Source organism: Protomyctophum bolini (assembly GCF_963924005.1).
Source record: "Protomyctophum bolini genome assembly, chromosome: 11".
In the NCBI taxonomy this organism is placed as follows: domain Eukaryota; kingdom Metazoa; phylum Chordata; class Actinopteri; order Myctophiformes; family Myctophidae; genus Protomyctophum; species Protomyctophum bolini.
Genome location: NC_137872.1, coordinates 33171517 through 33197400, shown reverse-complemented (window position 1 = coordinate 33197400; position 25884 = coordinate 33171517). Strand labels below are relative to the sequence as shown.

Below are 25884 nucleotides of genomic sequence, written 5' to 3'. Positions count from 1 at the left end.
AGTACTTTTTTATTAAAGCATGATGAAGGATTGCTAACAGACTGAACTCAAGTTGTGAATGTGTTTGTGTTGTTTTTCTCTGGGTAAATTAGTGAGCTAATCACAATAATGAGCTCTGACGCGGAGATGGCCCAGTATGGGCCTGCGGCCATCTACCTCCGAAAACCAGAGAAGGAGAGGATTGAGGCGCAGAACCGACCCTTTGACGCCAAAACGGCCTGCTTTGTTCCTGATGCCAAGGAGCTGTATGTCAAAGGTGTGATTCAGTCAAAGGAAGGTGGCCAAGCCACAGTGCAGACGCAAGATGGGGAGGTGAGAGTCATGTAGCAAAATTCCTGGGCGTTAATTAAAATGTTCACGCCACCACTCACTGATGTCAGGCAAGCTATCGGCAAGCGATGCCTAACAGTATGTATCAAAAGCCATACCACTGCTATGGAACAGTTTCCACCTGTCAACCAACAGTTGGTGACACGGGCCGTCACACAGGCATTATCACTTTATGACTATGAATACGCTCCATTCCTGCTGCGCTAGCACTGCATCTGCTGGCATATATACATGTGTATATATGCACACACACACACACACACACACACACACACACACACACGAGCATGCATCTTATGTATATTTATGGATACTATTGTCGTGTTATCTGACTTTTTTCCTATTTCCTATTCTTGACTATATTTTGTAACTGCCAAACATTGGGAGCTTGGGAGAAAATGCACATGTAAACTTGTGATGTGACAATGACATTTAAGTTGACAGTATAAGAATGAATGACTAATGGGTCACATGACATTACTATATAATGTGGACGCAGCATGCTTCACTCTGAATATAGTCTGTCATTGTTTTCATCAGACGGTAACCGTTAAGGAAGAGGACTGCCATCCAATGAACCCCCCAAAATATGACAAGATGGAGGACATGGCGATGATGTCCCACCTCAACGAGCCCTCTGTGCTGTACAACCTCAAAGATCGCTACGCAGCATGGATGATTTACGTAAGGTTTTCAAATAAGCACTCCATTCATCTTCCTATCGGTGTTATCTTCCATCTTGAAATCCTACCCAATTTATACTTGGTTACTGTACATGCTGGTGTTGCACACATACTGAAAATAGCAGATCTACAAGCACACAACCAATTGGCACGGTCTGCAACGTATTGTGAGTTTGTAATGTCGATTGGCTATTTTCAGTGCGTGACACTGCAACCATGTAGAAATCACCCTGTAAGGGTCAATTTGGGTATAACTAAGTACACTTACTTACTACTTTTGGTACTTTTAAGTACATTTTGATACCAATAATTTTGTACTTTTACTTGAGTATTTCTATATTGCAGTATAGGCCTATTGATATACTTTTACTTAAGTAAAACATTTGAGTGCTTTTTACACCACTGCATTTGGGTCCTTTTCTAAGTGAAATGAACACAGAGGTTTTGACTTTGTTGCAGACCTACTCTGGGCTCTTCTGTGCTACCGTGAACCCCTACAAGTGGCTCCCAGTGTACGACGCCAAGGTGGTGTCTGCCTACAGAGGCAAGAAGCGCATGGAGGCCCCACCCCATATCTTCTCTGTTTCCGACAATGCATATCAAAATATGCTTACAGGTATTCTTACAGGACCTTACAGGACCCGATACATGCACTTTCATTTAATTGTAAACACATGCAGTCAGATCATCTAAGCATGCTGCTTAGATAGAATTGCCACTGAAACTTTGTTTCTATATCGTCCTCCAACCTATACAGATCGCGAGAACCAGTCTGTCCTGATTACGTGAGTCTGTTGCATTTTCAGAATCTCTGACACTAACAAAGAGAGAGGTATAATCTTATCTATCTATATACAGGTCCAGTGGGCACCTAACCTAACTAAGTGGGCACTACCGGACCGGTAACCTATAGCTAACATAGGTTAGTGGACATCTAACCTTGTGGGCACCTCAATGTTCAATGTTGCATTTTTTTCTCCCAAAAATGTAAAAAACAACTAATGATAATAAATGTATGTTTTTGAAACGGTCAGAAATGTGTATGTGCCTATACCAAAACTATATTGATGTCCCTATTCACAGTGGAGAATCTGGTGCAGGGAAGACTGTCAACACCAAGCGTGTCATCCAGTATTTTGCGACAATCGCAGTGGCAGGTGGTGCCGACAAGAAAGAACAAACGTCTGGAAAAATACAGGTATGACAAACATTTCACTAATCAATGTAAGAAATAAACATATATCTACATTATGAGGTACTGAAGGAGCTTGGTATCCTTTCCAGGGGACACTAGAAGATCAAATCATGTCAGCAAACCCTTTGCTCGAGGCCTTTGGGAATGCCAAGACTGTGAGGAATGACAACTCCTCCCGCTTTGTAAGTATGATCTCCCAAATTAATTGTTCCCGAATTTAAAACAAGAAATTCTGATCCAATTTAATTACTTACTACTAGACAGTTACTATAGATCATCTTGAAAATGAGAACAATGAAGATATTTCCAAAATTGTTGACGGTACATCAATATCTCTTAGGGTAAATTTATCAGAATTCACTTCGGAACCACAGGAAAACTGGCTTCCGCCGATATTGAAACCTGTAAGTATGTCTTGCCTGAACATGTGACCTTTGTTTCATATAGGACACTTGCAATGATAATCCTTGTCATTAAACATGGTATTCTGTGCAGATCTTCTGGAAAAGTCAAGAGTGACATACCAGTTATCTGAAGAGAGAAGCTATCACATCTTTTATCAGATAATGACAGGCCACAAAGCAGACCTTATAGGTGTGGTAAAAACACAATAGCATGCAAAAAGTATTTTTTCAATAAGTACAGTATCACATCATAATACAGCCATTTAATGCTCTTTTCCCCCTCTACAGAGATACTGCTCATATCAACAAACCCATATGACTTCCCCATGATAAGTCATGGGCAGATCACTGTGGCCAGCATCGATGACAAAGAAGAGCTGGTGGCCACAGATGTAAGTGTAACACCCGAGATTCAAACCAAGGTCTTCTGCATGGAAGAACCAAGCATCTACTGCTAGGGAAGAGGAAATCCCCTTGGCAGGGGAGATATTAGCATTCAGGCTAAGCTACTCTGCTACACTAAACCTCCAGCACAACCAAGATTCCAACTCCAGTATCCACGTGGGAAAGCAAACATCTACCACTAGTCTTGCTCAGTCAGATATTAATCATATTAAGCATTTGGGCTTCAAGTCGGAGCTACTTTGCTACATAAGCAGTCTCCTGTTAATTCATTACAATGTTGTTTCCTAAACTTCAGACGGCCATTGATATCCTGGGGTTCAACAGTGATGAGAAAATGGCCATCTACAAGCTGACTGGTGCAGTGCTGCATTATGGGAACATGAAGTTCAAGCAGAAGCAACGAGAGGAACAGGCGGAGTCTGACGGCACAGAGGGTGAAGAATATCTGCACTGTTGTGACCAAAGTTATATTCAACACATTGATTCATCATTATGCTAATAAGTTGATACATTTCCTTGGTATCCATCAGTGGCAGACAAAGTGGCATTCCTCATGGGTTTAAACTCTGCTGACCTGGTGAAAGGCCTCTGCTACCCTAGGGTCAAAGTAGGGAATGAGTATGTCACCAAAGGGCAGACAGTCCCACAGGTACTGACACAGCTCAATGTTAATAAATAATATGTATTATTTTAGTGATTGTCAGAAACAGAGAAACACAAATCCTTAAAGTGTATTCTGCATGATCCCCACGATTAGGTCAGCAATGCAGTTGGTGCCTTGGCCAAGTCAGTCTATGAGAAGATGTTCTTCTGGATGGTTATCCGAATCAATGAAATGCTGGATACCAAGCAGGCCAGGCAATTCTATATCGGAGTGCTGGACATCGCTGGATTTGAAATCTTTGATGTGAGCATGAACTCTACTGCATGGTATTCAAAACATAAATAGTAAATACAAATAAAATGCATACATCAAATACAGTACATTAAATGGGTTCATTGCTCTTCACTAAAATTGCCAGAGAAAGAGATGAATGATTTGCTCTTCTCACTTAGTACAACAGCATGGAGCAGCTCTGCATCAACTTCACCAATGAGAAGCTGCAACAGTTTTTCAACCACCATATGTTTGTGCTGGAGCAAGAAGAATACAAGAAAGAGGGAATTGTCTGGGCGTTCATTGACTTTGGTATGGACTTGGCTGCCTGCATTGAGCTTATTGAGAAGGTAAGAGACAAACGAGAATGAATACACCATTGTTCAATATTTCATATTTTGTTCATAAATTAATGCCCAATGCTATACTTTGTTGTATAACAATGTCATGCAAAAGTAGTGAAAATATCAGATATCTACAAATTAACTTTGTGGGCTTTTATAATTATTTAGCCAACTAAAAGTAGTAACAAGAAACGGGCGTCGCACAGACCTGTGCAGAGCAGGTGCATGCGTTTGGTCCGACATACCATTGGTCTGAACGACAACCTACCTCAAACCCTCACCCTAACCTTAACCTCCCACGGGGGAGCACACCTAACCATCCCCAACCCTTAACGCACCTCGGACCAATGCTCCTTCGAACCAATGATATGTGTCGAACCAAAGTATGCCTCCCGTGCAGGGCAATCTCTGTCAGGAAACTCAGTGCAGTTGTTGGCGGCCGTTCATTGGGCCACCTCAGCTCCACTTTTGGTAACTCATCCAATCACACACTCATTTCATTCTCAGACTGATTTATTTGAGAGAGTACCTAAAAGCAGATCCATTTAATTGCCGAACCATAATAAATATATCGCTCATTTTATATTAAATTAAAAATATTTGTTGCATTCATGAGTTGTCCTGGCTGAACTCCAAATTATAACTGCCTCTCGGAGCCATTGGAACACTTTTTCCCCCCATTTCCTGAAAAGTTAGTTAAGGTTTCGACAGTTAGTCGCTTTATCTCAGAGATATATCTCACCTATGATTATGTCCAACAAGCCGATGGGCATCTTCTCCATCCTCGAGGAGGAGTGCATGTTCCCCAAGGCGTCGGACGTTTCCTTCAAGAACAAACTGTACGACCAGCACCTCGGCAAGAACAATGCATTCCAGAAGCCCAAGCCTGTCAAAGGCAAGCCTGAGGCCCACTTCACCCTGATGCACTACGCTGGCAACGTGGACTACAACATCACTGGCTGGCTGGACAAGAACAAGGTCTTATAGCTTTAATACGTTTTGTTTTTCTTTGCTAAATATCTTAGCCTTTTTAACTATTTCTCTTCTAATAAAGTTTTTTTTTTGTTTGGGTACCAAGAAAAGCAAGTCTGATGTATTATTATTATAAATGTTATTAAGGACCCGTTGAATGAGTCCGTTGTGCAGCTGTACCAGAAGTCATCGGTTAAACTGCTGTGTTTCCTGTACGCCTCATTCTCTGGAGCTGAAGCAGGTACTGTACCCGTACCGTCCGTCCACACAGTAATACAAGCATAATTATGGTCAGTGGTAGAAAAAAGTACTCACATTTGCTCTACCCTGAGCTACCCGAACACTATAGATTTATTTGGCATTCCTTTATGAAAAAACATGAAAACCTGCAACATGGAGATACAAGGTTTCTGCCCGACAGATATTCACAGCAGGTATTAATGTAATCAGAGTTCTGATATTGTTTTATACAATATAAAAAAGAATCAGGTGGTGATGCTGGTGGCGGTGGTAAGACTGCAAAGAAAGGGGCCAAGAAGAAGGGGGGCTCTTTCCAAACTGTGTCTGCTGTTTTCAGGGTAGGAAAATAAATTATGAATTGTTCCAGTATTACAGGATCCAGTATTATACAAAAACTGTATAATAGCGACTATTCTACTATACTATAATACTAACTGTTTTCCTTTGCAGGAGAATCTTGGAAAGCTAATGACCAACCTGAGGTGCACCCATCCTCACTTTGTCCGTTGCCTCATTCCAAATGAGGTGAAAACACCAGGTGCTGTATGGCTCTAATGAACAAACATCTATATCCTTCTCATGTAACCTTAGAAAGAAGAAAAGTGGAATAAGTGCATAGCTTCTGTCTTTTATGAACTGATCTCTGTTGTGTTGAACATACTCTACTGTAGGTATCATGGACAACCACTTGGTCATCCACCAGCTGCGCTGCAACGGTGTGCTGGAAGGAATCCGGATCTGCACCAAGGGATTCCCTAGCAGGATTCTCTATGCTGACTTCAAGCAGAGGCTAGTACTGAATCCTACACCAGCATACAGACTAGGCAGCATATACAGACTAGGCTAGTACTGAATCCTACACCAGCATACAGAGTAAAACATCCGTTTTCATCTGGGTTGTTCATCTGGGCTTCCATTTGTTTTTTTTAGATATAGAATATTGAATGCCAGTGCAATCCCAGAGGGACAATTTATCGATGGAAAGAAAGCTTGTGAGAAGCTTCTTGGTTCGATTGATGTTGACCATGAACAGTACAGATTTGGGACTTCAAAGGTATGCGCCAAAAGCTCTACGAATATAGTTATTAGGCACACAGTAGATTGTCAATAGCAGTAAATGTCACACAATGTGATTGCAGGTCTTCTTCAAAGCTGGTTTGCTCGGCACTCTGGAGGAGCTGCGGGATGACAAACTAGTCTCTTTGGTGATACAGACCCAAGCAGCTTGTCGTGGTTACGTCATGAGACAAGAATTCTTCAAGTTAACGATTAAGAAGTAAGATTACACTTAAACTAGAAGTACCTGTCTCTTTTCAAACAAGTTTTTTATAAAAGATATACTTTTGAACTAAACATTGTTGCATGTTCCAGGGATTGTGTGTGGATTCTGCAATACAACTTGCGCTCATTCATGAATGTGAAACACTGGCCATGGATTAAGCTGTTTTTCAAAATAAAGCCCCTGCTGAGGAGTGCAGAAACTGAAAAGGAGATGGTAACCATGAAGGAGGACTTCGTCCAATGTAAGGAGGATCTGACAAAAGCAGAGTCGAAGAGGAAGGATCTGGAAGAGAAAATGGTTTCTCTGGTGCAGGAGAAAAATGACCTCCTTTTGCAAGTGCAAGCTGTGAGTATTATACATGTAATCTGTACTTTTATTGCGTTAACCTTTCAATGTTATTTGTCATGTATGTCAGATGTTTCCCCCCCCCCCCCCCCATTTCATAGGATGCAGAAAACCTTTGTGATGCAGACGAGAGATGTGAGAGTCTGATCAAAAGCAAAATCCAACTCGAGGCCAAACTCAAAGAGGTGACCGAAAGACTGGACGACGAAGAGGAAATCAACACTGAGATGACCACCAAGAAGAGGAAGCTAGAGGACGAGTGCTCTGAGCTCAAGAAGGACATCGATGACCTCGAGATGACCTTGGCCAAAGTGGAGAAGGAAAAGCATGCCACTGAAAACAAGGTTTGTAATTTAAGCCCATGAACCTTGTCACACTCTGGTCTGAGTGAAGGTAGTGTAGGCCAAAAATGGCACTGAAGCAGCTCTCAAAATACAAAAAAAAAAGTTTTTAATTCACCTTTGCAGAGTCCACACGAAATGGTCATTCAAACAAACACAAAATAGGTATTTACAGCCCACCAACCCCGGGCTGATTCCACAAGCGAACCAGTGCATCAATGTCCAGAGACATCACAATTCATTCATAACCATCATTTATAAAGTGTCACATACTACTTTATAAATGATCCACATAATATAGTTCTCTAAACAAACCCTCCCACTGTTGTCATGTTCCCCAAGTTGCTCCCTTCAATGGAGTCATTCTCTGCAACAAATAATATAAAACCCTGCTTGTTAACTTCAGTCTCAGTGGCAGGGTGAACTGCCACAAACCTATAGCATCTCCATTCTGCAGGGCCTGTCATAATAGGCAAACATTCAGACCCCTGGGCCTGCATGGGGGACAACGAAGCATGTGTATAGCATTTACGTGGTGAATGAGGAAATGGCTGTTTGTATTGATTTGTAAACCTATTGCAGGTGAAGAATCTAACGGAGGAGATGACTGCCCAGGATGAGAGCATCGGCAAACTGACCAAGGAGAAGAGAGCCCTCCAAGAGGCCCACCAACAGACCCTCGACGACCTTCAAGCAGAGGAAGACAAAGTCAACTCTTTGACCAAAGCTAAAGCTAAGCTTGAACAACAAGTGGACGATGTGAGTTACTTGGTGGTGTTCAACATTTTTCATACCCAGAGGACGAGAAGCGACCTCGAGGTCGCGTGCATGCATCCGCCTGGGTGGAGGGGGGGGGTCAAATCAACATATGGAATGAGTTCTGTACTGGCCATATATGGAGCGTGTCTTGAGTGTACAGGGTTTGATGAGGTCAGATCAACCTATGGAATATCAGAACGGGAAGGACGGGTGGGGAGGGATCAACAATGTCAAAACTAAAAAATATTTTGGTATAGTTGGATAAGATTTTGCCCACATTTCCATGCTGTATTTATGTGGTAGGATATAACAGGCAAACACATGCTGTGTACTTGTACAAGGTACTAAATTAAGTAATGCCGATTGTTTAACAAAAATGTTACTGATGAGAGCGTAAAATGACACCAATTGGAGACGTAAAGTTAAAGATCTATAAGGGCCCATTCCATCATATAACTGGGGACCACCTGGGACCTCAAAGACCACAGGTGGTCCCCGGCCCACTGGTTGAGAATCACTGTTCTACACATTAAAGTAAATATTTTTGTATATAAGTTCAGTGACAATTGCTTCATTTCAAGCTTGAGGGGTCACTGGAGCAAGAGAAGAAGATCCGTATGGACCTTGAGAGAACCAAGAGGAAGATTGAGGGTGATCTAAAACGTGTGCAAGAGTCCATAATGGATCTAGAGAATGACACACAGCAATCTGAGGAAAAAATAAAGAGGTAAGTGATGACCTGTGGCCCTTGTACATGGGGAAAAGCTGTTGGATTCAAACTGACACATTATGTTGTCTTCCCAGGACAGAACTTGAAAACAACCAACTATTCAGCAAAATTGCAGATGAGCAAGCAATAAATATCCAGTTTCAAAAGAAGATGAAGGAACTACAGGTAATGCAGCCCTGATTTATACATGACCTATCCATTAATGCTTTTAACTGATATTATTGTAAAAAAACACATTTTCCATCCCAATAAGGCTCGTATCGAAGAGCTTGAAGAAGAGGCTGAGGCCGAGCGTGCCGCCCGGGCCAAAGTGGAGAAGCAGAGGTCTGATCTCTCCAGGGAACTGGAGGAGATCAGCGAGAGGTTGGAGGAGGCCGGGGGAGCCACTGCTGCTCAGGTCGAGATGAACAAGAAGCGCGAAGCCGAGTTCCTCAAAATGCGACGTGATCTGGAAGAAGCCACGCTGCACCACGAGTCCACGGCTGCTGCGCTGCGCAAGAAGCAGGCAGACAGCATGGCTGAGCTGGGAGAGCAGATCGACAACCTCCAAAGAATAAAGCAGAAACTTGAAAAAGAAAAGAGTGAACTGAAGATGGAAATTGACGATTTGACTGGCAATATGGAAACCGTGGCAAAAGCCAAGGTATATTACACCGCAATGCCTAAATGCCTGCATGCGTGACACAGCAGAATCTCTCATTTAGACCGTTTATGTCTAACCTTTTATGAAAAATGTTAAGGTCAACATGGAGAAAATGTGTCGCTCACTTGAAGATCAACTTATAGAGCTGAAAACCAAGAATGAAGAAAACATCCGTCAAACGACTGATCTTAGTACTCAGAGGGCCCGTCTTCAAACAGAGAATGGTAATCTTTTGAAAATGTCTACCGTAATTATCTCACCCGTTATATGATTACAGACGTAACGGGGAAAAAACATTGATCTTCTATTGCGTTTTAGCTGAATTTTCTCGACAAATGGAAGAGAGAGAAAGTCTAGTTTCTCAACTGACGAGAGGAAAACAGGGATTCACAACCCAAATTGATGAACTGAAGAGGCAGATCGAGGAAGAAACAAAGGTAACACCTCGGGACGTCATATGCTGTGTAGATTTATAACAATCAGAACCTTGAAGTTATAGGTCTCATTCTGGGCGGGAACCCCTATTGGTATCTTACCCCCTCAGGCCGGGCACCCATATTTGGGTTCTGTACAGTATGTACAGTATTCAAAAATGTAAAAATTTTGATGCTGCTATATAAATATTTGAAGTTTTTCAGAAACCTTAGGTCAGGATTTAGAGGCGTTTTTAGAATCGGCCTTAGGCCTAAATGGGTTAAATAAAATAAATAAATAAAGGTCCTGTACCAAGACAGTAAGTCTTAACACTGGAAATGAACTGTATTGCAGAGCAATACAGTTCAATACAGTACCATTTATTTTTAACTTAAATTGAGATATCTTTATATTGTTAAAAGGTAGGTCAAACAAAATAATGTACAATTGGTCAATCAATGTCCCTTCAAAATGTAAATGAAAATTTTTATTTCCCTTTAAATTCTCCCCTGAAATGTCCCTTTAAAGGGTAAGACCACTTTTTTTGAGGTTTGTGTTGTGTAGTTACTTTGCCATGATGCAACTCCAAATGTGGACAAGAAATAAAAAATAACTGTTCCAGTGATTAGAAATTGATAATTCAAAATATGCTCCTCATTGACTTACATAGTGGCTAAAACAGCTATCAAAGTCACTCTTTTAGTACGTAAACAAACACAAACAATGTTGATTCAGACAATATAGAGCATCACCAAAACTCATGTGGTTTTATTTTTTCCTGTTGATTTTACTATTTGAAGATCTGGATCCGGATCCACGGATCCAGTCCGGGTTTTCTTCCCAATAAAATGGACTAATCAACAGGAATCTAACATTTTTATGAAAAAATAAAACCACATGAGTTTTGGTGATGCTCTATATTGTCTGAATCAACTTTGTTTGTGTTTGTTTACGTACTAAAAGAGTGACTTTGAGAGCTGTTTTAGCTACAATGTAAGTCAATGAGGAGCATATTTTGAATTATCAATTTCTAATCACTGGAACAGTAATTTCTTATTTCTTGTCCACATTTGGAGTTGCATCATGGCAAAGTAACTACACAACCCAAACCTCAAAAAGTGGTATTACCCTTTAAATGTGCCCCAAAGTATTCCAAAAGTAATCCCGAAAAAGGTAATAATCCAAGTATCAAAGTGTCTAGAACGTTGTAGATCCTCTTTTATTCAATTTAGGTAGTCCAAAAAAGTTCTGAAAACAAAAGGCAATGCATTGCTTACGGGAATAAAGAAAAGGTATATGCTGCTCACCCAACCTTTAAGTCGGGAGTGCTCCGCTGGGTCCTCTGTTCACCAGCTCTGATCGTTTGTTCAGAGCTCACAGCCTCAGAAAGTCCGACCAAACTTTGTCTCCTTCCCTACAAAGTTCTTCGGTCAAACTGTGTGGTTGTTCGAGTTCAGTTCTGATTTGGCTTAGTATTGGCTTTTAAAAGACTGTGTTTGGCCAAGAATAATAACCACACCAAACCCTCTTCTCACATGGCCAAAATGGAACCCAGGCTCGGCACCTCCTTTTATAGCTTCCTGGCAGTTGACTTCCTGGAATTGGAACTATTCCTCATGGAACTATTGCACACATACATTTCCCCACAGCTCCCCCTGTGATCAGACCTTGTCATTTTGTCAACAGAAAATTGATAACCATGGTTCAACTACACAAAACACATTATATTATATTCTTCGTACACTACATTTCAGTGTTAAATATTCAACCATAGTTTAACCAACATATTCCCTTGTTATTCCCCAGTATGTTTCATTTTCTTTCAATACTCATACCAGGACAGGAAATACATTATTTCACACATTGTATGTGGCAGTGTCACAGATTGCTGTCATAATCTTGACCACAGGATACTTTATTATAGTGGTTGAGGCATTGAATTTCATTTGACTCGGTTCCACAGATAAATATTGTGAAAATAGCAGATCTACAAGCTCACCATTTTTGCCCCCTTCTTATATTATTTGACAATTTGGTCAATGCTTGACTAGTTTTTATAGTATAGTTTGATTGGCATTTGATTTTGATGCCTTAATGACCTATTTTTTATGGGACTTCCCCGGTCCAGAGGTTGATTGTACTCATCATCATGTTCCTATGATTTCCTCTTTAGGCTAAGAACGCCTTGGCTCACAGTTTACAGTCAGCTCGCCATGACTGTGACCTCCTTCGGGAGCAATTTGAAGAGGAGCAGGAGGCCAAATCTGAGCTCCAGCGTGGCTTATCAAAAAGCAACAGTGAGGTGGCCCTTTGGAGGAGCAAATATGAGACTGATGCCATCCAGCGCACTGACGAACTGGAGGAGACAAAGTAAATGTTGACCATATAATGTATATTCATTTGTCAGCCTCTTGAAAATCTTAACCCATTAAAAGGAGAAGTTCACCCAAATAATTACTTATTTTATTTATCAATAATTCACACACCCCATGAAGCCTTGAATTGATGGAGACTTTGTTGTTGTTTTTGTCACATTTCTGAGCCAATAGTTTGACTGGGTCATCGGTCAGTAGGAGACTCAATAGGAGTGACTGTTGGTCATCAAATTATTGGCTTAGGAATGAGACAAAATGTTACATATTTGGCCGTCGACCCCCAAATATAGGCCTATGTCATTTCAGGATTTAAAAATAAATAGCAGATCTACAAGCTCATAGTGCGACAAGAAGTGATGCGCTGTGAGCTTTAATATCTTTTAAATAGCCAAAGTATAAAAGAATGGTTAAAGTGGTTAAAATCTAAATCGACACGGATGCTTTCCCAGTTTTAATGAGCCAATACTGTTGTTTTCGCTTTCCTCCAGAAAAAGGCTCACACAACGCCTCCAAGAGGCTGAGGAACAAATCGAAGCGGGAAACTCAAAATGTGCCTCCCTGGAGAAAACCAAGCAGAGGCTTCATAATGAGATGGAGGATTTAATGGTGGATGTGGAGAGGTCCAACTCCTTAGCGGCTAGCCTCGATAAGAAACAGAGGAACTTTGACAAGGTACTCGATACTTTCTTCTTGTATTGATATACATCACATTGTCAGGGTTTTAGTAGCTCTAATATAATCGTCTGGTTCAGATTCTAGCTGACTGGAAGCAGAAGTATGAAGAGTCTCAGGCGGAGCTTGAGGGGGCTATGAAGGAATGTCGTTCTCTGAGCAACGAGCTTTTCAAATTGAAAAACTCGCACGAGGAAGCCCTGGATCATCTGGAAACTCTGAAACGAGAAAATAAAAACCTACAGCGTGAGTGAAGTCAGTCTTTTTATTCGTTCTTAAATGAAACCGCCGTAATGAGAAAATATATATATATAAAAAAGGAAACATTATCAATGTGCGTTTCATCTTTCAAAATGCAGAGGAGATCTCAGACCTGACAGAGCATCTCGGAGAGAGCGGAAAGACCATCCATGAACTGGAGAAATTCAAAAAGCTGGTCGAGACAGAGAAAAGTGATATGCAAACAGCACTGGACGAAGCTGAGGTAAAATATGATAATATGGAAGCAGGAATAGCTTTCCTTTAGCTAAGTGGATTCACTGTCTGTGGATGCAGACTGCCAGTAAAGCACGCTGTTGTCCCAACATTTATTTGACAGACACATTTTTGTTGCTTGCAACATTGTGAAAGATAAAAGCTGCTAGGCTTGCTGCAATGGTATAGTGTGGTACTGTAGTAGATGAAGGCTAGATGTATGGCGGACATCTGTGGTGTCTACCACTGTGCTGCAGATAACATAACGTTTACCATACAGTGATAAATAGCATCTTTCTACAGGCCTCTCTGGAGCATGAGGAGTCGAAGCTCCTTCGTGTTCAGATGGAGCTGAACCAGATCAAGGCTGAAGTAGACCGGAAGGTGTCTGAGAAGGACGAGGAGATTGACCAGCTGAAGAAAAACAGCCAGAGAATAATGGAGTCAATGCAGACCACTCTGGACGCTGAGGTCAGGAGCAGGAACGACGCCCTGAGGGTGAAGAAGAAGATGGAGGGAGACCTGAACGAGATGGAGATCCAGCTGAGCCATGCTAACAGGCAGGCTGCCGAGGCCCAGAAACAACTGAGAAATGTCCAGGGGCAACTTAAGGCAAGTGTTTATATATAGTTCCTTATGTTTTAATATAACATCATTTTACTCACATTAATAATGTGTTTTAATCGATAGAAATCTCTTTAAAAATGAATCTACTGTATACAGAAGGAAACCACCCACAACCGTAATGAATGTATTTAAAACAAGACGGGGTCCAATTACGGTGTGACCTCTCTTTGGATGCTATATCGTCAGCCACTACTCTATGGTCCCAGCCAGTGTGATTTCTGGTCTAGAGGGGCGGATTCAAATTTGCCGGCAAAAACAGCTGGTGGATCCCATTGGTTCACAGATCTGACCATTGCCCCGGCCTCTGCAATGTTATTCGTTAGCAAAATTCAAGGTTCACTGCCACTCCTAGACCAGATTTCCTTTCATTTTTATCTTTAGAAAACAAAACCCCAAGGCTAGTCTTACCCAAATATGGAGGGATAGACGGATGGTGAATCTGAGATTATGAATTCAGAAAATGTGACAAATATTCACAATATGTGAAAACAATATTCAGGGTTTACTTCCTTGGACTACTGGCAGCGTGCACAAGAACAGTCCAGTGTTTTGAGAGATTAGCAAACACACCCACACAGACAGACCATCTTAATCTAGACAGCCCACCCCCTAGGTAGCATGCTGTAAAAACACTAATAATACGTGACTCTGATAAAACCTTAATGGGATTTCAGGATGCTCAAATTCACCTCGACGACTCTATCAGAGGGCAGGATGACATGAAGGAACAAGTAGCCATGATGGAGCGCAGAACAACCCTGATGCAGGCCGAAATCGAAGAACTTCGGGCAGCCCTTGAGCAGACCGAACGTGGCCGCAAGACAGCCGAGCAGGAGCTGATTGATGCCAGTGAACGAGCAGCGCTTCTACACTCACAGGTCAGTTTGTTTTCCAGGGTGTGGTTGTTTATAGAAATTGCATTTCTTTAGCCGAGTGATTCTCAATGTTCTGGATCAGGGCATCTTGATTTTGAGAATCTTAAAAGCATTTGCGGCCCACCCATCTGACCTCTTCACACGGCAGCCATATGGGGTCGCATGCACTTTCAGAGCATGTCTATTTTAATGATCAATCAATCGATTGCGTTCTAGCTTAAAGTACTACTAACTAACATAGTACTAATAGTATACTACAAGCTCCCATTTATCAGTATCTGAATGAAAACACATTTCTTTCAATGTTTTAATGACAAAATACCACGAAAACCTTTTATTTTACCTGTCACATTTACCATTACAATCTTTAGTGTTTTGCCCAATTGCAATATCCTACCGGCCCAGCAGTGGTCCCCGGCCCACATGGTTGAGAATCACTGCTCACATCATATGGCTGGTTTCCCACAGAGCACCAGTCTCTAACCCTAACCCACAGGTTGAGAATCACTGCTCACATCATATGGCTGGTTTCCCACAGAGCACCAGTCTCTAACCCTAACCCACAGGTTGAGAATCACTGCTCACATCATATGGCTGGTTTCCCACAGAGCACCAGTCTCTAACCCTAACCCACAGGTTGAGAATCACTGCTCACATCATATGGCTGGTTTCCCACAGAGCACCAGTCTCTAACCCTAACCCACAGGTTGAGAATCACTGCTCACATCATATGGCTGGTTTCCCACAGAGCACCAGTCTCTAACCCTAACCCACAGGTTGAGAATCACTGCTCACATCATATGGCTGGTTTCCCACAGAGCACCAGTCTCTTGAACAGCAGAAAGAAGCTGGAGGCAGACGTCAGTCACCTTCAAGGTGAAATGGAGGATTCCGCCCAAGAGGCAAGGAACGCAGAGGACAAAGCCAAGAAAGCCATAACCGATGTGAGTCCTCGTCCCCGTCCTCATTAAGGGGTGAAAAGCATCGCACGCACGCACGCACACATGCGTTTTGTTTTTTTTTCTTTAAGACCTGAGGCCGATTCTACAAAAGTTATTCGACATCCTTAGTTTTCTGAAAAACGTATGTTGCTAGTGCTACAGTATATCAGCTTGGTGCGCAAACCTTTTCACGTCAAGGACCCCCAAAAATGACATGTATTTGACTGCAGACCCGCATCTCAAAATATTTTGTTCCAAGAGAGAAGCAAAGACTTAATACGCTTTAAAAAATATAATATGTTTAAAGATTTGCTTACGATTTGTTCAGGACTTACACATATATCCTGCTACCCTAATAGACAGGGGTGCATGAGCACCTGGCCGTTCATTCGTGCTCTATCTCCGACCAAGCCACACTTCCACCACACATCTCTCTATGCAAAATAAAACCTGCACACTCCCACAAAAGACATAGACTACATTGCATTCGCCAAAAATGTCTTCTTTACTGTTTAAATATTACTTTTCTGAAACACGCTATTCTTGCTCAACCTCAACAGCCTACGTCAGAATCGTCATGTTGGCGTCTACTACGCCAACTACGTTCACTTAATGGGGCCAGTCCTTCACAGTGACACACGCGTTAGATCAACCACGCGACCGGGATGGTTTCTACCCCTCAATGTCGTGCCTACTCTACACTGCCATCCGAAGGCCCCTCCCCCTTTCACTGCTCCTGTGTGTGACCTGTGAACTACTCTCTGACTGCACTGTGGCTTGATTTATATGTGCGAGGTTGAAATGTAATGCACATAAATTAATTATAGGTCCAGCAAGCAAATCATGATTGTCTGTTTGTGCTCAATAGGTCACCATCACATTCCGATTTTAGGTGTTGTGTTTTCTATGACATTTATTTGGGCCAGTAGTTTCATATCTATCCTTTTTCCGACCAACACAGAACATGCTAACGGTGTTAGCGCGTTAGCATCCATCTTGCTTTTGATTTATATGTGCGAGGTGGAAATGTAATGCACATAAATTAATTATAGGTCCAGCAAGCAAATCATGATTGTCTGTTTGTGCTCAATAGGTCACCATCACATTCCGATTTTAGGTGTTGTGTTTTGTATGACACTTTGGCCAGTAGTTTCATATCTATCCTTTTTCCTTTGACCAACACAGACCATGCTAACGGTGTTAGCGCGTTAGCATCACACAGCTTACAGCGTCACTGTTGCATGAATACTTTCAACCATGACAATGCCCACTACTTTTGCTACACACACTTCCCAAGGATTATGGAGATGTCTTTATTTTTTTTTTAAGGTTGAGAAATGAAATAATTATGGTCGTTTCTAATCTCAGCATTTCACAAGAGAAAGACGTGGATGCCTTTCGCTGCGCTGTTGGCGTTGCCATGTCTCATAGAAACAAGTAAATAGGTCTTTAAAAAGAATCCCAAAACAAGCGCATATAACAGGGGTCTGTAACCTATTTTAAATGAAGTGCCATGTTTATATTTTCTAGATAGTGAGTCAGCCACAAGCTCACATCACAACAATAATCCATGTAATAATCACAATAACAATACTAATAATAATAATCATAATAATCCTGCTACCCTAATAGACAGGGGTACATAAGCACATGGCCGTTTATCCAACAGCTTTCTCCGACCCAACCACACTTTCACCACACATCTCTATATGCAAAATAAATTCGGCACACTCCCAGAATACATATAGGCTACATTTCATTGAAAGAAATGTCTTAATTACTGAATAAATATTACTTTTGTCAACCACGCCATTGTTGCTCAACATCACCAGCCTACGTCAGAATCGTCATGTTGGCGTCTACTACGCCAACTACGTTCACTTATTGGGGCCAGTCCTTCACAGTGACACACGCGTTAGATGAACCACGCGACCGGGATGGTTTCTACCCCTCAATGTCGTGCATTTGCTGCGCCCTTCTAATGCTGCGCCACGCCTACTCTATACTGCTCCATGCGACTCGAACAGCGTCAGCAGCAGCAGCTCCGAGCCTCCGTCAGAAAGGCTGCCCACAGCACTGCACAGCCCCACACCCAAATGAATCGAATGAATGAATAAGGCGCTTATATCGCTATTGCTCAGTGGATGGGACATTTACATTAAAAGCAATCGGATGGACGCGTGGATAACGGCATGGTTGTGTGCAATCGGAGGGAAAGCTTCCATAATCCATATAGCTTCCATGCTAGCTGCTTCAGACACAGGGGAGGGGAGGGAGAAATAGTGCGAAATAGCGCTTATGCAACAATTACCCTAAAACACAAACACCTCAACTCGATGTCATTGTGAATAAGAATTTCGAGCGAAATAATAATTTTTGGAAGGACACTTTCACCCAGTATGAAGCTAAATGTGGAAGCCGTGTGTGTCACACCAAAACGGCTGACCTATAGAATCCTGTAACCAGCCTCTCGCACTGCCTGCGAGTTGGCTCCGTCTAAGGCTCCGTCTTATGAGCAAATTTAGAACTTCCCGTCTGACAGCTAGCAGATTTAAGACATCCGGTTGCTTTCAGAATAAAATAAGATTATTTAATTCGTTAATTAAATAATTTTTACATTACATTATTAGTATTATTATTACATTACAGTTATTGTAAAGACACACATTATGTTTCTGTGTAAAAATAAGTAATTAAATAACATAAAAAAGTTATCTAAATGGATAAATGCTATTCACTGGAGTGCATGGACTTTATAAAGTGGACACTGGACAAAAGACGGCTCCGCCAGGCAACTATCTGGACATACCCACGCGTTTGGGAAGATGTCCTCTACCACCCCACAGTCTCCGCTAAGCGGGAGAGGTGTAAAATTCACAGCAGCAGAGCTTCTACTGGGGTCAATGCAAAAAAATGTACCGTTTCCGGACCCAGAATGGACACTGGACAAAGAGGCCTCCGCGAGGCAACTATCTGGACATACCCACGCGTCCCGGGAGATGTCCTCTACCACCCCACAGTCTCCGCTAAGCGGGAGAGGTGTAAAATTCAGAGCAGCAGACCTTCTATTGGGGTCAACACTCAAAAAAGTGCCGTTTCCAGACCCAGAATGGACACTGGACAAAGAGGCCTCCGCGAGGCAACTATCTGGACATACCCACGCGTCCGGGGAGATGTCCTCTACCACCCCACAGTCTCCGCTAAGCGAGAGAGGTGTAAAATTCAGAGCAGCAGAGCTTCTACTGGGGTCAATGCAAAATAAATTACCGTTTCCGGACCCAGACTGGACACTGGACAAAAGACGGCTCCGCGAGGCAACTATCTGGACATACCCACGCGTCCGGGGAGATGTCCTCTACCACCCCACAGTCTCCGCTAAGCGGGAGAGGTGTAAAATTCAGAGCAGCAGACCTTCTATTGGGGTCAACACTCAAAAAAGTGCCGTTTCCAGACCCAGAATGGACACTGGACAAAGAGGCCTCCGCGAGGCAACTATCTGGACATACCCACGCGTCCGGGGAGATGTCCTCTACCACCCCACAGTCTCCGCTAAGCGAGTAAATGGGTGCTTATATTTCTATGTGAAATGTGGTGATGCTGGCATCACAATAGATGCCAGCATCACGCTGCCTCCGTCTAATAAGCACATTTACAACTTCCTGTTTGGAAACCGAAACAGATGCTTCTGACATTTGCCTGTGCGTGCTTAATCGTTGTACTTCTGAACACATTTCCCAAATCTCAGTGATTTATCCACACATCGCTCTGTGTGTGTGTGTGTGTGTGTGTGTGTGTGTGTGTGTGTGTGTGTGTGTGTGTGTGTGTGTGTGTGTGTGTCGCGTCGCCCTCCAGCTGCAATTGCGAGTGTGCGCTGTGTGCAGGGCACACTACTGAGTTTAAAACCACAGCTGAAACATGAAGTGGAGTCTGTCAATTCCCGCAATTTCCTTCTTCCCATATTGCGCTGCAACGACACTAGGATTGAGCCCCCCGAAGGGGGGCGAAATTCTAGTCAGATCTATACGTACCTGGTCCGTTTCCTGTTCCAGTTTGTTTTGATTCGCTCAGCAGACGATTTGAACTGGACACGCAAATGACACCTTCACATGTTTCCAGTACAAATGTACTGAAAAGCCGATCAAACGAAACTACGGGGAAATTAACCGGAACAGGAAATGGCTTGCCACCTTGGTCCAAAACCCTGGACTACAGTTTTATTAGGCTGCACTGCTGGCCACACCTGGCCATGGCCCAATCGTGACAATAACAGTAGCAGTTTAACCATTTACACCTGAGGAAAAACAGATCCTATTACATCATGACTAGGATGTGGCCAGGTGAAGTCAACTGTGCAACCTAGTTGAAAGTTTCAGCCTGCAGAGGCCAGTGCAACACAACTGCATTACAGTACGTATGTGACTTAGTGTGTGCGTTAGTAGTGTGTAGTTACTCTTTTAACACTTAAAGGTATATTCAGTTATTTCACTAAATTCAAATATCACGTATTTTTTTGTTTTGTTGTGATAATCCTCTCTACTATAGAGTGTGCTGACCATATAAGGAGTTCAGTCCCCAGTTAACCCCTGGGGTAAAAAGAACCCTAGGTTTCGTTTTTGGCTAGGTCAGAGCCTTAGATATAGACAGAGTTACACAAACTGCATACACTTCATGGGGCCATAGACTTCTATTGAGAATCGGGACAACCAACTGGGACAAGTCCTGGACCGGAAGTAAGCAGAAATGCATTGGACTCAGGCAAAAGCCCAGCTTTAATGATCTTAAATCCCTTTATTTTATCATCATTATAGAGAAAGACAGAGATATTGTAGTTCAAATTCACGTGCAATCCCACTTAATTATCAACAGGTGAACACATCATCCAGCACAGATGGCACTGAATACCATTATTTTGTCATGTACTGTAGGCCTACCAGGCTTTTGAATGTGTGTAATGTCTCACAAACAGACACAATAAGTCAACAGACACAAGAAGGAAAAAATTATTATAATTTATTTATGTTTGGGATACTACAACAGCCATGACTGTGAGGGGAAAATGGAAACACAGCAATGATGCCTCCCCTAAACATGTAGGCTTTGGCAGGTTGAGGGAAACTGTACATTTTAACCCCCCGCGCTCAATGATGAGGCATTCAAATCCTTGGAAGGCATCCGAGTTTTCATAGATACGGGTTAGCTTCGGTTGACGTTCGAAGACAAGCTCATAGAGGCTGCGATATTGACCGATCCGACCCCCTTTAGTATAGCCGTCTTTGTCCTCCAATGTTGGCGCGTGGATCAAATAGAAGACCTTCTGCGGAAGAATTACAAGAATTCCACACAATTAGACTGAGAATGTAAAATAATTGTTATTGCTGCATAAAGCAAAGAAAATAGAGAAGTTATCAAGTATCATTAATGTTGTCATTTTATCAACTGGCCCCTGGCCCATTGCCATTTTCTTTATGTGGCCCACAGGTTCAGCTATTAGAACTGCCAGGCAGGAGGAGGCCTAGGAAGCCGAAAGGAAAAGAAGACTTTCCTGTGCCTTTATTGCAAACTGTTAATAAAGTATTCAATCAAACAATCAATGATAACAAGTTTTGTTCAGTTTTAAACTCACCGAATCATAGTCGTCACTAAACCCGCGTGGCCGATGGACCTGGAACCTGGCATGGTCGATTAGGTTGTGTATTTGGATGCCTTTGGAGTCCCACTCAATATGCCCCCAAGTGATCGCAGTCCCTTTGGTGGCACGTTGGTTCGTGGGGTCGTCCATATCGCGGACAAGCACATGCACACCCCATTTGGAATGTATTCCCTCTTCTTTTCTCTGCATCCATGTCATATCTGGGCCTCCAGCAGTTTTTGCACAAAGTGAGATTTGCAAAGAAGTGAGCTCTTAAATACCCACTCTCTCCACTGAGGCGAGGCCTACAGTATATTTTACACATGTCATTCTGATGTCATGTGATATCAGAATGTCTCCCATATATGGCTTTGTTGGATGGATGGGGAAAAAAAAGCTTCTTAGCCAATCACATGGAATGTAGTATTGCTGGAAATGCAAGTTATAACCTATATATGAGTATATGAATAGAGACGGCACCCGAGTTCTCCTCCCATCCACTTGCATTAAGTTGCTCAAAAGCGCATGAGGCGATTTCACTCCTTCCGGGTAGGAACAGAGTGCATTCTGGGATGGATTTGCCCCAAACACATGAACGCGCTGCCGTTGACTATCATTGCACGCGGTCACGTGCGTTCACTGCACTGCCTTTTCCTATAAGCTATTTGTGATAGCTATAGTATAAAATAATGGTTAAAGTGGTTAAACTCTAAAATAACACAGAGGCTTTCCCGGTTTTAATGGGTTAAGATTGAGCTTTTAATAAAGTTGATGAATTAAAGAGAACATGTATGTACTCATACACCAGAAGGTTCTGCAAGCGAACCATAATGATTGGTGAATGACTTGCTCCAAGTCTCTGAATGGGCTATTAGGCTTACAAAACTCTGATTGCAACCATTCATGTTGTCAAAGAAGCAGCATTAGCTTTCTGAGCATTATAAATGGCTCATTACAAGATCTGGGAATTAGAACGGGGGAAGAAGGAGTGCTTTTTCAGCACAAAAACATGTCCTTAAATCCCTGCATGCATCTACAGTACCTGAAATTACCCACTGTGGGCTTTTATTTTAGTGAAATTAAGTGGGGGGGGAAAACATGATCTATGTTGCTCTTTTAGGCTGCCATGATGGCTGAGGAGCTGAAGAAAGAACAAGACACCTGTGCTCACTTAGAGAGGATGAGAAAGAACGTGGAGGTGACTGTCAAGGACCTTCAGCATCGCTTAGATGAGGCTGAAAACCTGGCAATGAAAGGTGGAAAGAAACAACTTCAGAAGCTGGAAACTAGGGTATGCATACTGTAACAAGCTGCACGTTTTACGTAATCCTCTATGTTGGTATGGAAGGAGAAAGTTATCTTAATGATTATCTTTTTACCAAGGTCCGTGAACTGGAAAATGAGCTTGACGCCGAGCAAAGGCGCGGCGCTGATGCCATCAAAGGAGTCCGTAAATATGAGAGGAAAATCAAAGAGTGCACTTATCAGGTAAATCCTAAAAACTGTATTGAAACTTTCAATGTAATCCTATTACAGTATATTATGCCATACATATACATACAATATTTTTAGTGTCAATGTGCATTGACAGATTAACCACATGCACCCAGCGCCAGCGTCACTATTCTGGCTGAACATTACACGTATAAATGGCAGATCTACAAGCTCAAACAGCTTGCAGATGTGTTATTTTCATCAAAGAGATTTGTTGTAGAGGGAGCAATGGAGCAGGCCTAGTATAGAGCCCTAGAGTATACCCTGGTCAACTTAAGATAACAAGAATCACTTGCTCAGTCAGTTCAGCGGTAAACTAAAGTGAGCGAAATGTACTGATTTACTGCAGGCTGAAGAGGACAAGAAGAACAATGTCAGACTCCAGGATTTGGTGGACAAGCTTCAGAATAAAGTGAAAGCCTACAAAAGACAAGCTGAAGAAGCTGTGAGTGAAACATAAGAGAAAGCATTTAAATGTTTCAGACCATCGGACCATCCATACATTCAGTGTTTATTTATTTACAGGAGGAGCAATGTAATATCCACCTGGCCAGGTTCAGGAAGGTCCAGCATGAGTTGGAAGAAGCTGAGGAGAGAGCTGATATAGCTGAATCCCAGGCCAACAAGATGCGAGCCAAGAGCCGGGAAATAGGATCTAAGGTACAGGTTCCATATATTGCATACCATATATAATACTTTTCGAGTATCTGTCTTGAAATTAATAATGACCTGCCAGGACTTTAATTAATGCTAAGGTAAATGGTTGCATTTATATAGCGCCTTTATCCAAGGCGCTTTACAGAGATTGTGCATTACATTCACCCAATTAGACACACATCCATACACCGATGGCAGCAGAAACCATGCAAGGCACCAACCAGCACATCGGGAGCAATTAGGGTTTCAGCATCTTGCTCAAGGACACTTCGACAGTAACTCTGGGGGAGGCTGGGTTCGAACTGGCAACCTTACCATCCAGCCACTCTACACCTGATCCACCGCCACCAATAGCAGAACATCACTTCACAGTGAAATACAGAGTGGGCAACTGGGCATTTAAGTCTGAAATTGTATAAGTTATTGTTAAAATAAAACTCCAGGCTTGAAGGTGTGTGAAACCGAGACACTTTTAGGATAATGCTGATAATTGTGTATTTCTCTAAATGTCTTATGAAGGCACAAGACGGACAAGGAGAGTAGCGGAAAGAAGATGATGAAGATGGCCCCTGTTTGAGTAGCAGTGGACAGTGTTTTAAAGGGAAACTTCACCCTTTTTGCAAAATAATATATATATATTATTATTTTTCAAAAAGTGTGAAGTGTCCCTTTAATGTTACATGTGCATGATGTGAATGCTACTGAATTTGTGTTTGTGATCACCATAATATCACACAATGTACGTAAAGCTTCCCAAAATATGCATGACGCTATGAATTCATTCAACTTTTGGTTAAACTATAGCTAACATTATTGTATAATCACCTTGGTAAATAGTACAACAAAGCATTTATTTCCACTATTTAGAGATTTCTTGAAATATTTTGAAAACCTTTGACCTATAACATGCCCCAAAGTAGTTGAAAGTGGTTAGCATCACTGTCCATGACCATAGAAACACCTCTATTCAAAATAATTCACCTGAGCATGTTACTGTACCTACAGTACATAGCACTGTAACTTGTGCAGAAATGAGAAATTCTAAAATGATGTACTAAACTTAAGTGTAATATAAACCCAGTAATTTAACTGCAACTGCAACTTTTGCACTGGCTGTTCAAAAATAGCAGATATAGCTGTGAGCTTGTACTGTACACACATACGGGACCATTATGACTGGCCCACCAATGAAAATCTAAAAAAAAAGAAGAAAAAAAAATCTGGAAAATGAAATAAAAATAAATAAATCTGAATGAAGTTATCTTTAATTACATTATTATAAGTAATACTATTAGAGTTGTACTATTACTCGAACGATGCAATGCAAATGAAAGACATATACTGTGTATCCCTATTCCCTGACATAATTTTATAGCTAAACGGACAGAATTCTATTTTATTTGAATGATGAAACCCAGCTGCCATTAATAGTTGGAAATGGAAATGGGAATTGCGGAAATTGCGGAAATGGAAATTGCGGAAATGGTGGAAATGGTGAAAATGGAAATTGCGGAAATTGCGGAAATGGTAATTGCGGAAATGGTGGAAATGGAAATTGCGGAAATGGAAATTATGGAAATTGAGGAAATTGCTGAAATGGAAATTGCGGAAATGGTGGAAATGGAAATTGCAGAAATTGCGGAAATGGTAATTGCGGAAATGGCGGAAATGGAAATTGCGGAAATGGTAATTGCGGAAATTGCTCTTCAGTTATATCTATCTATTTTCAGGTAGATTGTTTTATTTTACTCAGTCAGCCATATCACTACTCATTTTTTTTCATGAAAAAGGTCATAGCTGGGTAATCTATTTTCAGGCAAATTGTGTTTATTGTATTTTATTTTACTCAGCCATAACAATTTATTTTCTGTTAACCAACTTGCTGGCTGGCAGGCAGGCAGACAGCTACTCATAGACAGGCAGACAGACAGACAGCTACTCATGGAGAATTGGACAGGCAGGCAGTCAGACAGCTACTCATAGACAGGCAGACAGACAGCTACTCATGGAGAATTGGACAGGCAGGCAGTCAGACAGCTACTCATAGACAGGCAGACAGACAGCTACTCATGGAGAATTGGACAGGCAGGCAGACAGCTACTCATAGACAGGCAGACAGTAAGACCGCTACTCATTGACAGACAGACAAATAACTACTCATGGACAGACAGGCAGG

General features: G+C 42.0%; 1 protein-coding gene across 1 annotated transcript; it reads left to right on the top strand.

Annotated features, from left to right (window-relative positions):
• Positions 1 to 108: 108 nt before the first annotated feature.
• LOC308323761 (myosin heavy chain, fast skeletal muscle-like) lies at positions 109 to 24386 on the top strand (the record flags this gene model as incomplete). Its single annotated transcript, XM_080775567.1, has 40 exons — positions 109 to 312; positions 871 to 1014; positions 1473 to 1629; positions 1771 to 1798; positions 2097 to 2211; positions 2298 to 2390; positions 2549 to 2612; positions 2704 to 2802; positions 2901 to 3004; positions 3313 to 3451; positions 3548 to 3666; positions 3775 to 3924; positions 4074 to 4244; positions 5001 to 5216; positions 5358 to 5451; positions 5700 to 5788; positions 5901 to 5988; positions 6122 to 6239; positions 6381 to 6504; positions 6590 to 6726; positions 6822 to 7077; positions 7179 to 7421; positions 8001 to 8177; positions 8759 to 8904; positions 8982 to 9072; positions 9161 to 9550; positions 9648 to 9774; positions 9869 to 9987; positions 12138 to 12334; positions 12828 to 13011; positions 13092 to 13257; positions 13371 to 13495; positions 13789 to 14097; positions 14787 to 14990; positions 15806 to 15931; positions 22678 to 22848; positions 22941 to 23045; positions 23401 to 23496; positions 23577 to 23711; positions 24228 to 24386. The coding sequence occupies 40 exons, from the start codon at positions 109 to 111 to the stop codon at positions 24249 to 24251; spliced, it is 5844 nt and encodes a 1947-aa protein (XP_080631693.1). The 3' UTR covers positions 24252 to 24386.
• Positions 24387 to 25884: the final 1498 nt, after the last annotated feature.